The sequence below is a fragment of the Xiphophorus couchianus genome, chromosome 9 (assembly GCF_001444195.1).
Source record: "Xiphophorus couchianus chromosome 9, X_couchianus-1.0, whole genome shotgun sequence".
Lineage (NCBI taxonomy): Eukaryota > Metazoa > Chordata > Actinopteri > Cyprinodontiformes > Poeciliidae > Xiphophorus > Xiphophorus couchianus.
This window is the reverse complement of record NC_040236.1, coordinates 19,338,265-19,350,937: the sequence shown is the minus strand read 5'-3', so window position 1 is coordinate 19,350,937 and position 12,673 is coordinate 19,338,265. Positions and strand designations below refer to the sequence as shown.

The 12,673-nt window shown below is 38.7% G+C and overlaps 2 protein-coding genes across 2 annotated transcripts; both read left to right on the top strand.

The window, feature by feature from the left end:
• The first annotated feature begins 462 nt into the window (after positions 1–462).
• On the top strand, positions 463–5,389 carry tmed5 (transmembrane p24 trafficking protein 5). The gene is made up of 4 exons (XM_028027979.1): positions 463–812; positions 1,905–2,002; positions 2,080–2,263; positions 3,534–5,389. The coding sequence occupies exons 1-4, from the start codon at positions 624–626 to the stop codon at positions 3,750–3,752; spliced, it is 690 nt and encodes a 229-aa protein (XP_027883780.1). The 5' UTR covers positions 463–623; the 3' UTR covers positions 3,753–5,389.
• Positions 5,390–8,391: 3,002 nt separating this feature from the next.
• pigc (phosphatidylinositol glycan anchor biosynthesis, class C) lies at positions 8,392–12,321 on the top strand. Its single transcript, XM_028027978.1, has 3 exons — positions 8,392–8,468; positions 9,959–10,192; positions 10,287–12,321. Exons 2-3 carry the CDS (start codon positions 9,965–9,967, stop codon positions 10,941–10,943), a joined length of 885 nt encoding a protein of 294 aa, XP_027883779.1. The 5' UTR covers positions 8,392–8,468; positions 9,959–9,964; the 3' UTR covers positions 10,944–12,321.
• Positions 12,322–12,673: the final 352 nt, after the last annotated feature.

The following is a 12,673-nucleotide window of genomic DNA, read 5'->3' as shown; positions in this document are numbered from 1 at the left end:
TTAAAAAAGTTCACTCTGGGGGTTACGGAAGAATTAACGCATGCTCAGTGTGAAGCTTTTGGCATACATCTAGAATTCACTCCGGAAAAGTTGGATATATGTAATAAGCAACACTGCAAAAACGTTACACATTTAAAGGTTTAATGGTACAAACACATTTTAATTTTAACACTGAAGTAAACTGTTGAAGTTCGAAATTTAATTTTATTTGTTTTGATTATTTTTGATTACATCGAATTCAGTCGTCAGTCACACATGGTACAAATAAACTATATATCCCACAATGCAATTCGAGCAAGGCCCTTAAAGCTGCTTTTTAGAGATATTTTTTGTTTATTAGCCAAATATATGGACGTCATATTTCACAAAAGGAATAAAACATTTTTGAAACATATTGTAACTTCATTAATTTGAGCCAAAAAAAAATAAAATTGTTGTTATGAACAGGCGGGGTCCTGATGCTTTAGCAGTCTTCGCTGAGGCTGAGCACAGTTTAACAGAAGTCAACTTTGGGTGAACGTCAGAAAATTTCACCGAAGCATTTGCTTCATCTCTGTGACGCTGTGTTTGGCCGCTGAAACACAACTTTAGCGTTTTGGACTCTCAGGATCACAGGTTCGAGCATGGAGCCGGCCCGGATGGTTCTGTGTTTGCTGTCCGTGTTTATTTCGCTGGTCTCGGACAGGTTGGTGGTGTTGGCTTCCTTCTCCCAGGCTACGGACAGCGACTTCACCTTCAGCTTGCCTGCTGGCCGAAAGGAATGTTTCTACCAAACCATGAAGAAAGAGGCTTCCCTGGAGATTGAATATCAGGTCATAAACAAAGATTGGACTGCCTGTTACCCACAATACTGCTTTGCGGTGTTAAATTAATACGTATTAGCAGAACCAGTTGGCTTTGTGGCTCACACCTTGATGTTTCATATTGTCAGGAACCAGTTTTGCCTGTCAGTGCACAAATTATTTCCCAAAATGAATCTCTCTGTTTGACCCTGACATGCACAAACATTTAGCAATCCCGTCTGACTGTCTGGCCATGATGGACATTCCTAGCAGTTTCTTAACATTGTAATGTGTAGCTGTAGGGGTTTTGTTTTCACTGTAAAATGATGAAAAACTATAACTATTTGGGTGAAACATATTCAATGCCTTACAAATGTTTGAATTGTTCATATGATTTTTCACTACTGCCCAAACGTTAATGTGTTTTGTTGGGATTTCATGTGATAAAACATCACAGAGTACTACAAAGTAATTCAATTATTTGTGGTTTTCAAAATGTTAATAATATTTTTAAAAATAATATATCCAGCTCCCCTGAGTCAATACTTTGCAAAACTACAGCTTCAGATTTTATTTTATTTTTTTGAGTATGTCTCTTATCAGCTTTAAACAAATAGAGAATAACATTTATGCACAGTCTGGAATAAATATTCAAGTCTTTCCACAAATTATCAATTCAAATGGAGCCACACAGGGCTTCTTATTGGTTTCTTTCAATAAGGGTTTTCTTCTTGCTACCTTACCGTAAAGGTAAAATTTGTGGAGAACATGTCTAATAATTGTTCTGTTAAAATATCCAGTAAACAGCTGTATTAAAGCAAAAATCCACACACTGTTTACAAATGAAGTGATGATTTTTATTTTGGGATATCAGATTAAAGGGGCCTTTGCATAGAACAGTTTTTAGAAATGTATTTGTGAAAAGATGTTAAAAACTATTATTTCTCCTGCATTTTTTAATGCTGATCTACCACATATGGGAGCACGTAAAAGATTAAAGCAGTGTGAATACTTTTGCAAGGCTCTGAATACTGGCAGGTTAACTATTTTGTCTTCTGGTAAGTTGTGTGTTTGAGCCCTGGTGACACCTGTGCCCGTTTCTCTTGCCTTCGCCATCAACAGGTGTTAGACGGCGCCGGTCTCGACGTGGACTTCTCCATCTCTTCTCCTTCCGGCCAGTTGCTTTTCAGCGATCAGCGCAAGTCGGACGGCGTCCACACGTGAGCGTCTCGAACAGCACGTCCATTGATTTATTTTGCACGTCCAAGGTGTCCTTACAGCTCGTTCTGTCCTTCAGCGTGGAAACCCATGAGGACGGGGACTACGTGTTTTGCTTTGACAACACGTTCAGCTCCATATCCGAGAAGCTCGTCTTCTTCGAGCTGATCCTGGACAACATGGACCAGGAGGAAGACTCCGACAACTGGAAGGAGCACATCATTGGGACAGATTCGCTGGACATGAAGCTGGAAGACATTATGGTGAGGCAGACATTTTGACACAACGTATAGTTTAACATGTTTCTAAACCATCTGATCTCAGTAGCATAACAAAAAATCTGACATGCATAGTTTTCCTTTATATTTCCACTTTAGTGTTTTAGACGTTGTCCCTCTATTGTCTTGACACAATCCCATTAATGACCCAATAATTTCCCCACAAAGCAGCATCCTAAGAGATTCAGCATGTGTCACAAGAACGTAGAGCGCCATGAACACTCAGCTTGTTATTCGTTTCGCCACAGTGACTAGCACTGCCCCGTCACTATGAATGGCTCTTATTTGTGTCAGAAGTCACAGAGCCATGACGTGGTAAAGAGCAGGAAACGTGTTTTCCAGAAGTGGAGGAAGTTGCTTTCTTACGAAAGGAAGGAGTATACCTGACTCCCACAGCTTGCTTAGGAATATGCTCCAGCTTTGCTTTGCAGATGCACGGCAAACCCACAAAGTCTTACCCAGTATTTTTGGTCAAGTTTCTAGTGCAAATATTTTAGGACAATTGAAATAGGACAAAACTAACTCATGTGGACATTTTCTGCAAGATATAGGAGCTTGTTTTAAGTCAATAACTTAATATTTTTTTTACTAGTTACTAGAAAGTACTAGTTATAAGTGACAAAATCCTCCAGTGGAAAAACAATTTTTAACTTATAATATGGCAAAAATGTCTTGTTCCACTGGCAGATTATTTCATAACTAGCACGGTTTCATCAATGTTAAGGAATTATTGACTTAAAACAAGCTCCTGTTTCTTGCTCAAAAGTCACTTGTAAATTAGTTTTATCTTATTCCAAGTGTACCAAGATATTTGCACCAGAAACTAGAACAAAAATACTTGGTAAGATTTTGTGTTTTGCAGTATATAAGCAAAGTTGAACAGGTTGAATGGGATCCTTATTCTTATAAGGTGATGTGGATCACCATATCTGCTGTGGTCCTTGGTTTTCACAGCGCTGCTTGTTCAACATTAATGAACAATTAATGTCGACAAACATTAAGTGTTCATTAATCCAGGTGGATTTATTCTGAGATTAAAGTGCACATGACTTTATCAACTTTAATTATAAAATAATGAGGTGACATCTGAAAGCAAGTGGCTCCTCTGGGTTTTATTTAGTGGCATCAGAGTGAAGGGAGTTAAACATAAATGCGTATGACGTTTAAAGTATTTGTAACAGTGTCCCTTGTTCGGTTTCCTTCATAAGTATATATATAATTTTTTTAATTTTTTTTTTTATCTTCTGTCTCCCAGGACACCATCAACAACGTGAAGTCTCGCCTGGGGAAAAGCGCGCAGATCCAGACGCTGCTGCGGGCGTTCGAGGCTCGCGACCGGAACATCCAGGAGAGCAACTTCGACAGGGTGAACTTTTGGTCGGTTTTCAACCTCGTCATGATGATGGTGGTGTCGGCCGTCCAGGTCTATTTAGTCCGCTCGTTGTTCGAGGACAAGAGGAAAATTCGCACATAACATCGCCTAGAACTGGACGAACAGAAATCATGAAACTAACACACGTTAACACGGTTACATTAGAGATGCTTTTTTTTGTTTGTTTGTTTTTGTTTTCCATTATGTCTTTTAAATGTTTGCAGAAACCAACAGAGGTTCAGGACTAATTCGCCACTGTTGTTGCTTCAAGTTTTCTGTCCACTGGAGTTTGGGAATGAATCACAAGTGTCGACTAGCCATACCTCCACTCAACAACCTTTTAACAAGAAAAATGTTCTTCTCTCTCTTTATAGCTTTATACCGTTTTAAGGTCCTTCTTAGCTGCTGTAGTGGTTTACACAACACGTCATAACAAGTTTACGATATGCAACTACTTTTCTAATAGAGCCGGAGCGTTACCAGGCCAGTGGCCAATTTGCAAATATTGTCTTGTTTTTTTCTTGAATGAAAGTAGTTGAAGTAGTCGCCTGCTGCTGGGATAACTTATTTTTGCCAAACAGGAAGAGGAGGAGCAACCAGTTAGGTAGCATGTCTTAACTACTCTAGAGAAAAAGACAAATCTACCGGTCAGTTTTGAACTCATCTCTGAGGTCTGTGAAGTTGGCAGCAAGTATGAATGCTGTTGAAAATTAGCCATGCTTTGTTTCCACACAGCTGCTGAACAGTCAGGTGTGTGGATAGGTGGGGTGGGGCTGCGCTGCTAACCCTAGGGACTGTGGAGCAGAAGAGATGGGCGCCACGGTGTCCACGGCACAGTCATCCCGCTGTGAAGGCCCGTGGCTGCTGGTGGGTGTCTGCTTAGTCTGCCTACTCTGTGAAGACGACGGGTCCGCTTGTCTCTCTAGTGACAGAGGGCTATTTCTGTGTGACTGACACCTGGAAGGTCAATGAAAACTCACTCCGTTTAACATGATCCTCCCCTACTTCAGTGTTCTCTTAGATGCTACTATCTGTGCTAAATCTATACTTTAAAAAAAACAAAAACAACTCATGATTATTGCACTGCCTTTGAAAAACATTGTTGACAAATTGACTTTGAGGACTGGAACTTTGGAGGTGGGTTAGAGGAAGGTCCAGTAAAGAACAGAGCTCCATCTCGGACCGCCTACTGAAGGTCTTCATTCTTTTTTTTTTTGTGCCTTTTCTCTGTTAAAATTATGCTGATTTTTTTTTTCTTTTCCCCTAAATGTTTTCTTTATACTTGACTTCACTGTTAAACGACTTGTGCTATAAGAGTAAAGACGCATCATGAGATCAGGCCTTTACTTCAGAGCCTTATGTTTAAAGTTCTTAAAACCAAACATTTACTAGCTGTATTAATATTATGCAAATTAACTGTGTAATTTGTTTATCATTAATCTATATGAAGCATTCATCTGCTCGGCTTTCATCACTGTGTGGGCGTGTTTGTTAAGATTCTGGTATTCTTACAAAAGGTCGATTTAAAACGCTTTTGCAATCCTGGTAGATTAAAAAAAATTTCTAATAGTATTTCTATGTTACTGAGAAGGAATAAAGTACTCTGTTACTCTTTTAAAACATATATTTTCTACTATTTTGATGAAGCAGTGGAGGCAGGTTGAGGGAATGTGACATTTATTCCACCAATGTCCTGCACTTGTAGATGTGTATAAATTAAACAAATCTATCTTTTCTGATCTGTGTCTTTCCTTGTGTGTCTACACAGGCAGGCAGGAGGTTTTTTTTTAAGGGGACCTTCGGTAGAAATACCACAGTTTTGAAGATTTAAACAATATTTATGTAACATTTCAATTATTGTTGAAAAAATGACATACCTTTTACTGTTATTTTGTCTCAGACATAGACAAAAATCTAACACCCGCTAAATTTAGTTGTGGTTTTCAGATGACTGTGTCGTTCTCTTCCTTATGCAATTCAATTCAAAAAATTCTTCTTTATCCTAAAAGGAAACCAGGTGTCATAAGTCGTATCGTCCATGTGTCTTCAAGCCATTGTTGTTGTGGATGGGAAGGATCTCCAGTAGCAGTCGGCATCCCAGTGAGCCTGAAGAAGGCTCTGATCGGAATGCTGTGTGACACACTAATTTCTCTATTTCCAGGCAGCAGATATATTAAAATTTCCTGCATGGCACCATCTGTTGTTGACAAGCACTGCTAATCCACCTCATTTGCTTTTGCCACTCCTCTTTAGGTCCATGTCTGCCGAATGGTGAAAACCCCTCAGAGATTCGAACTTCCTCCTTCTCTCTCTCTCTATTGATCCTGCTCTCCATACATGGAGCCTCGTAGGGCAGGTGTTATTCCAGCTTTTAAAATCCTCATCAGCTGCTTCCAGTTGTAAGAAGAATACCTCTTTGTCCCTGTTACTCGTCATAACAATTGTCTGGAAAAAATATACGCTAGAGCAAAAATCCAGCAGCATATACAGACAGAATAATTGTCTAAACATGCAGTGCATGAGAGAGCTCCTTCAACATGTTGCCACCATGAGCGTCACAATTCAAGACTAGAATAATTATGGTGTAAAAATTAGTTAGGCTATCTACTCCGTACAGCCTGCAGTGAACTGCTTAACAGAAATGCTGTTTTTAAAAAAAGAAGCTATAGATGGTTACTTAGTTTTCACTCCTAGACTGTTTTAGATCTTTTTTTTCTTTTTTTTTTTTGCAATTGTTAATATTTCCAAACAACAAATTTGTCTTTTTAGTAAGCATGAGTACAGTGTCCTATAGCTTATTTCTGTCTGCTGGGTTTCAGTGTGCAGCAGCAAAAGCTACAGCGGCAATGTTGTATTACTCTACACTTTAGCACTTTCTCTGCTATCTCATGAAAATACACTTTAAACCTGAGGTCTGAGGTTTCAGAAATGCTGGACTGCTAAAGAGATTCTATATCAGTCAGTAGTTCAGATGTCGCAGCAGAACAGAATAAAGTATTTCTGGTTTACTGGTAGAGAGAAAAGCTTTAATGGATATCTGCTTTTTTCTTTGAGTGAAGCTGCAGAGACGAGATGATTAGACAGTTCTTCAGTTCAGCGGAAGACGGCCTTTCTGCGCAGTGAATGCTTGGAGAGTTGAAACACAATATTTGGGATTCTTGTCAGAAATGTTTGAAATGTTTTTCATTTTGACCCATAATGCTTAACCTTCTATTAGGTACCATGTGGATGAACGAGTCCTGGAAACGCTGTTGAAGTTTGACGCCGTCTGAAAGAAATATATGTCATATGAAATGGAAATGCAAACCAGTAAATGTCTGGAGTATTTATTTTTTTTCCTAAAATGAAACTAAGGACCTTCAATTGTTCTCAAACTGGCATACAATCACCACTGGTTCTCTCTTAGTGGTAGATTTTTTTTTTTTACTATCTATTTCAGGTAAATGTAATCTAATTAATTAAGAGCTTAGAAGAGCTAACAGCAAAAAAAGAAGAATTGTTCAAGGATATGGATCTTAGCTTCATCAAAAACTGCTCAAGGAAAAAGTGCAGTGGAGAAGTATTTGGTGAACCACACCGAGAACAGAAATAGATGACCTTGAGCCATTTCTCTCCTTACAGATTTCTTCTTGAGGGGTTTTCCCCACACTTAAGTGTTTCATATCATCAAAAAAGGACATAATCTCAGTAAATGCAAAGAGCAGCTTTAACTGATTTCAGTAAGATGAAATAAAACTACTCAAATCAACTTCACTCTTGGTGAAAAAGTGTCTCCTAAGCTTAGTAATTGGTGTTGCTAAGTACCATCGAGCATTTAGAATTACTAGCAATTAATTAGATTCACTCTTATTTGCATAATTATCCTAATTAAGATGCATCGGAGACATTTCCGGCATTAATAGCCTTTAAACTGTTTAAGTGATTTCTATCCATTGGGTTGGAATTTTGGTAGAACTTGCTGTTCTGGATGTTTGCAGTTCCTCAAATCGCCTGCTGACTTCGATAGATCTCTTTTCCGGCTGTTGTCCATTTTCTGAGAAGCTGTGTAAAACACAAGAATGTGTAAAAGTGGGACACAGGCCCTCTTAACTGTAAGACTTGTAAGCTGAAAAATATCAGGATACCTTTGGTGGGATGGGCTGATCTGTTGATTCCGACTTAAAAGTTCAGTGGAGAAAGGGCCACATATGTTCACTATAGACATCTTGTCAAACAAAAAAAAAAGAAACAGATAAAATTAATGAGAAAATGGCTGGCAGATATTCAGAATTAGAAATGCAATTTTATTTACATATTTATGAACAAATACAACAAAATTCTAACGATATTTACATATATGTGTCAATAATTTTGAAATGAAATTAACTACATTTGTAAAATGTGAATTAAAACTTAACTGCCATGTACTGTATACTATATAATATATAGATGCTATATATTTATTGTGCTGCATTGGGCCGAAATAATTGAAAAAATAATCAAATAAAGATTCTCACATTTCAGTAAAGATTTATGTAAGTCAAATTATTTAAACATTCAGACAGTTGTCAACGTTAATTTCTGAGAATCTTTTATTTGGTTAGTGTATGATTTTTCAATTTTCAATCACGCGTAGTTATTAAGTTAGCGACTCATTTATCTATCAATTAAATTACAAAACTTCTGGAGCTGGACAGAGCAGAAATAATCGATTCATTACTTTAGAAACCTCTAACAGCAGGGGGCGCTGTGAGCACCAACGGATTGATTTACTTCCGGGATAATCATTTGATGAAGTTAAAGCGTCTGCGCCCATAGCGACGAATAAAAGCAGCCTAGGTAGGTGGATAATGTTTTTGATCATATTCAACTACAGGAGGATTATAACCAACCCTGAATATATATTTATCTCTAAATGCGTCTTCAGTAGAACAAGGCTAGTTTTATATTCACACCAAACCGGAAGAGCCTGTGAATCAAGCCTGATCAGCTTAACATCAATTTAACAGAAAACGCTAATCATACATCCCAGCTTTATCCTTTACTTCCTTCTTTTAATAGTAATAGCAGTGATTATCAATAACAACTTCTTAAATTACATCCAAAGTTATCAATAACTTGAAACTAAATTCGCTTACTGGGCTAAATATCGCTAGATGCTTTACTGGCGTTAAAGCTACTAGCCTTAGCATTCATTTCCAGTACAGTTTTCTTTTCATCTATGAAGCAACAAGTTGCCGTCTGTTTGGTTTCCTATTGGTTTGGCCGTTTGTTTTATATCGTCATTTTAAGAAACTAAAATCTCTCCCCAAAACGACCACATGTACCTGTACCCCGGTGACCTCACAGAAGGCATAAAAGAAATGATAAGACTTGCATTTATCTGTATTTCTCTTGTCCCTGTTGCTTTATTTCAGACTCGGGGCGATTTGGATTTTTGTCTTTCTTTTTATTTATTTACCTATTTATTTATTATTTTTTGTTAAATAATTAAAAGACAGATTTCAATGATCAACTAAATGCTTGATGGTTTGCATTTCCCATGTGTTCTATATGACCTACTATGAATATCATAGTATGCTTTTATTAAACATACAGGACAAATTGGAATGGCCAGATTTGATTGTAAAATATATTCATTGGTCGTTTTGAGCTGTGTTACATTAAGAGGATTTTCAAGAATTTTCTGAAGAACTAGGGTCCAACTCGAGACTTCCATCCAAAACAATTGCCAGGCAGACAGAGTTGCCTATGAGTAGGTAACGGTAGCTGTTAGCACCACCATGCATTCCCCTTCAGTTAGTGATCCTTACTTCATTCATAAAATGGTTTACTACTTGAGCCTTTCAATAACATTGCTCAAGTAGGACACCTAGTGGTCAATAAAGGGAGGTTTAAACGAGAAGCTCTTACCCCTTCATCGACTCCCACCAATATGGATATTAGTGTTTTTCTGTCTAATTTAAGTTTATGAACCATTTAAAAGGTGCTCCTACATCCATGAGGTATGTTGTACAAACACAAACTTTCTCCCAGGACTGGTGAAAATACACATAACATTACAAATTTTAGCAAAGTATGTTTTGGAGTTCATTGATTAAGAGCTTCATGGGTGTGTGGGTGAAGAACAAATAAACACCACTAAGTGTGGTTCGTAAACAGAAGTGTCCAAGATATTTAAAGTAATTAAAGACAAGACCTAATATTAGGTACTCATTTAGTTAGCTGTTCACTTTATTTGCCTGTTTTTTAAGTGCTTTGCAAAAGGAAAAAATCAACTAACAGCTACTTTGACCGTGCTGCTCTCTGTATGTTTCTGTTTGGTAAAGAGGGCAATGGGGCCTGATGGGGCCCCGAGCCAGTCTGTGCCCTGGCGGAAGGTGCTATGGGAATGGCAGCCGTTTCCTGACAACTACGTGGACCAGAGGTTCCTGGAGGAATTACGGAGGAACGAGGGAATCCGGCAGTACCGCTACTGGGCCGTAGTGAAAGAAGCAGGCTTTGTGGGACAACAGCTGTCCTGTGTGGCCATTTTTATCACCCTCTGGTTCTACATGGAGCAGGTACACCTGTAGAACAGCTTTTAACTTCATACTGTTCTTGTTCTGAAGGAAACCTCTGATTGGTCGACATCTTGTTCTTTTGTTTCTCTCACAGGGTCTCCTTGCTCCTGAGACATTGTTTTGGACCAGTCTCACATGTGCCCTCCTGGGTTATGGACTGTACCAAGCATTGACCTCTCAGACTGAATCCTGCAGTGACCACCGCACACATTTGGCGGATTCACAGAGCGCCGCCCTGTTCCTTTCCTTCACCTTCGGCTTCTCGCCAGTACTCAAAACGTTAACAGAGTCTGTTAGCACAGACACTGTGTACGCCATGTCAGCTCTGATGCTGTTGGCCCACCTGGTGTCATTTCCCTACGCCCACCCCTCTCCCCCGGGCAGCCTCTCTTTGAACGCTGCGTTGTTTGCCTCTGTGTGCTTGGCCTCGAGGTTACCTGGTGCTCTGCACACCTTCGCCATGCTCACCTGTGCACTGCTAGTGTTCGCCCTGTGGCCTTGTCTACTCCAGAGGATAAGGGCGAATGCGCCTGGCCAGTTTACTGGGGTGTGTGTGGGAGTGTGTGTCGGAGGAGTAGGGGGTCTGGGATCCCAGTCACTTGGGGGAGCTGTGCTCTTATCCCTGGCCTTAGTGAGTGTCACATTAATCTGTCCCCTGCTGTTGGTCAGGCTGCAAAGGCACAAGGACAACATCCACGGGCCGTGGGATGAGGCTGAGATTCACGAGGACCTCAGCCGCTTCCTCCACTGAAGAACAGAACAAACTAAACTAGTTATGAGCAAACTGGCAATTGGCTAATTTTACACCACTCCTGTTGGTACTGTATGTCTTTTCTGACAGATTTTCTCAATGGTCTGTTTGGACAGCCACAGCAAACTGCTTTCCACAGATGGTTCCTAATGATAACGCTGCTACTGTTTTCCACGCACTGACCTCAATTCTTCTACAGAAGGTATGAATCAGTGTGCTGGGCTGACCTGAACTACCGAACAATATGAAGCCATGCATCCAGTTTTTAATGTTCTGAGTTTTAAGGACGTCTGTTGTACATAGGAATAAGGGCTCCGATTACCTGGGTTATTTTACTTCAGTTGAGTAAACCTCATGATGTACTGAGAATAATTTTCCTATCTGGGCTGCAGTGATGCTGTGTGTAACTTACGGTGGAAGTTTTAGCTCGGTTTTAACAGTGATATGTGCATGATTGTAACTTTTATTTGCTTAGAATGTGGTACTTAGAAACGGTTTTGAAATTGCCGCAGTTTCTTAAGAGGTGCACTAAAAAAAATCAGCCTGCCAAAAACTAGAAAAGTCCATTCTTCTTTGACAAGTGGATACACCTACTCAGTGCTTCAAAGTTGCACTAAGTACCAAAGTCCAAGTTGTGCAAGTTGTTACTGCGGGGAGAAGACTCCAAGTTGTTGTTTTAACGTTCAATGAGGTGTTCAAATCTGTTGTCAGAGGAGTCACAACAGTTGTTTAAAATGAAACTGTATTTTCTGGCAGGTGTTCATTCAGGCTCCTGTAACAAAGAACTAGACTTCATCAGGCGAGGGTCATTTTGCTCCATCATTTCAAACAAAAAGAAGACCTTGCAACATTTTGCCAAATTTATTTAATTACAGAAACATTACTGTTTTGAGCCCTTCGTTTTAGGAGATCCTGTTTTTAGAAATGCTGGCAACCTTTTAGACATCTTAAGAGTTTAGGTATATGACCTACCCTCGGTTTGTTTTTACAGTAAGTAATGCTATCCACACACTACTGGTCAAAATAGGATGCTAAAGAACATTAAAAATGTTCTAACTCCAAATGTTATCTTTGTTTTAAAACATTATTTTTTTAAAAAAAAGCACAGTTGAACAATTTGCCTCTTTTTCTTATGTGAATAATTAATCACTCTGTAAAATAAAGGGCAGAAATATTTTTTTTAAAAACCACTATCAATGTTGCAATTTTATTTTATTTTTTTAGGGAAAGGTCAAGTTCTTAAGCTATTAGTTGCAACAATGTGAGCCATTATTTATATAAACAGAACTTCTGTTTTTATGTCGGACTGCTTAGCTAGGCCACGGTTATATTCGGCTCACTCAGTCCCTGATGAGCAGAAAGTCCGCCATGTTGATTTAAAAAAGACAGTGACGTCAGCTTTTTGCTGATTACAAACAGCTGTTTGGCTAATTGAAATATCTCGCATAAAAGTCACTTTTTATTGCCAATTTTAATCTTATATTGAGTAAGCTGATCAAACTTGTCGCTGACTTTTACTGTTGTTTAATGTTAATTATATATATATATATATATATATATATATATATATATATATATATATATAGTGGGTCTAAATAAAGTACAAATCAACAAGACAAAGTGTTGTTTTTTTTTTCATTTTACCTTTCAGTGCGGTTGTAAGAGGCAATGTGTTATAAAACCGCTACAGCGAAGATTTTGGTGTTTTTTTTTAGCTGTCAGTTATGAAT

Excerpts from the sequence above, each read along its gene's own strand:
- tmed5 (XM_028027979.1), top strand. The coding sequence starts at position 624 with ATGGAGCCGGCCCGGATGGTTCTGTGTTTGCTGTCCGTGTTTATTTCG. Across the intron at positions 2,003-2,079 it reads AAGTCGGACGGCGTCCACAC|CGTGGAAACCCATGAGGACG; the intron begins GTGAGCGTCTCG and ends TCTGTCCTTCAG. Across the intron at positions 2,264-3,533 it reads TGAAGCTGGAAGACATTATG|GACACCATCAACAACGTGAA; the intron begins GTGAGGCAGACA and ends TCTGTCTCCCAG.
- pigc (XM_028027978.1), top strand. The coding sequence starts at position 9,965 with ATGGGGCCTGATGGGGCCCCGAGCCAGTCTGTGCCCTGGCGGAAGGTG. Across the intron at positions 10,193-10,286 it reads TCTGGTTCTACATGGAGCAG|GGTCTCCTTGCTCCTGAGAC; the intron begins GTACACCTGTAG and ends TTTCTCTCACAG.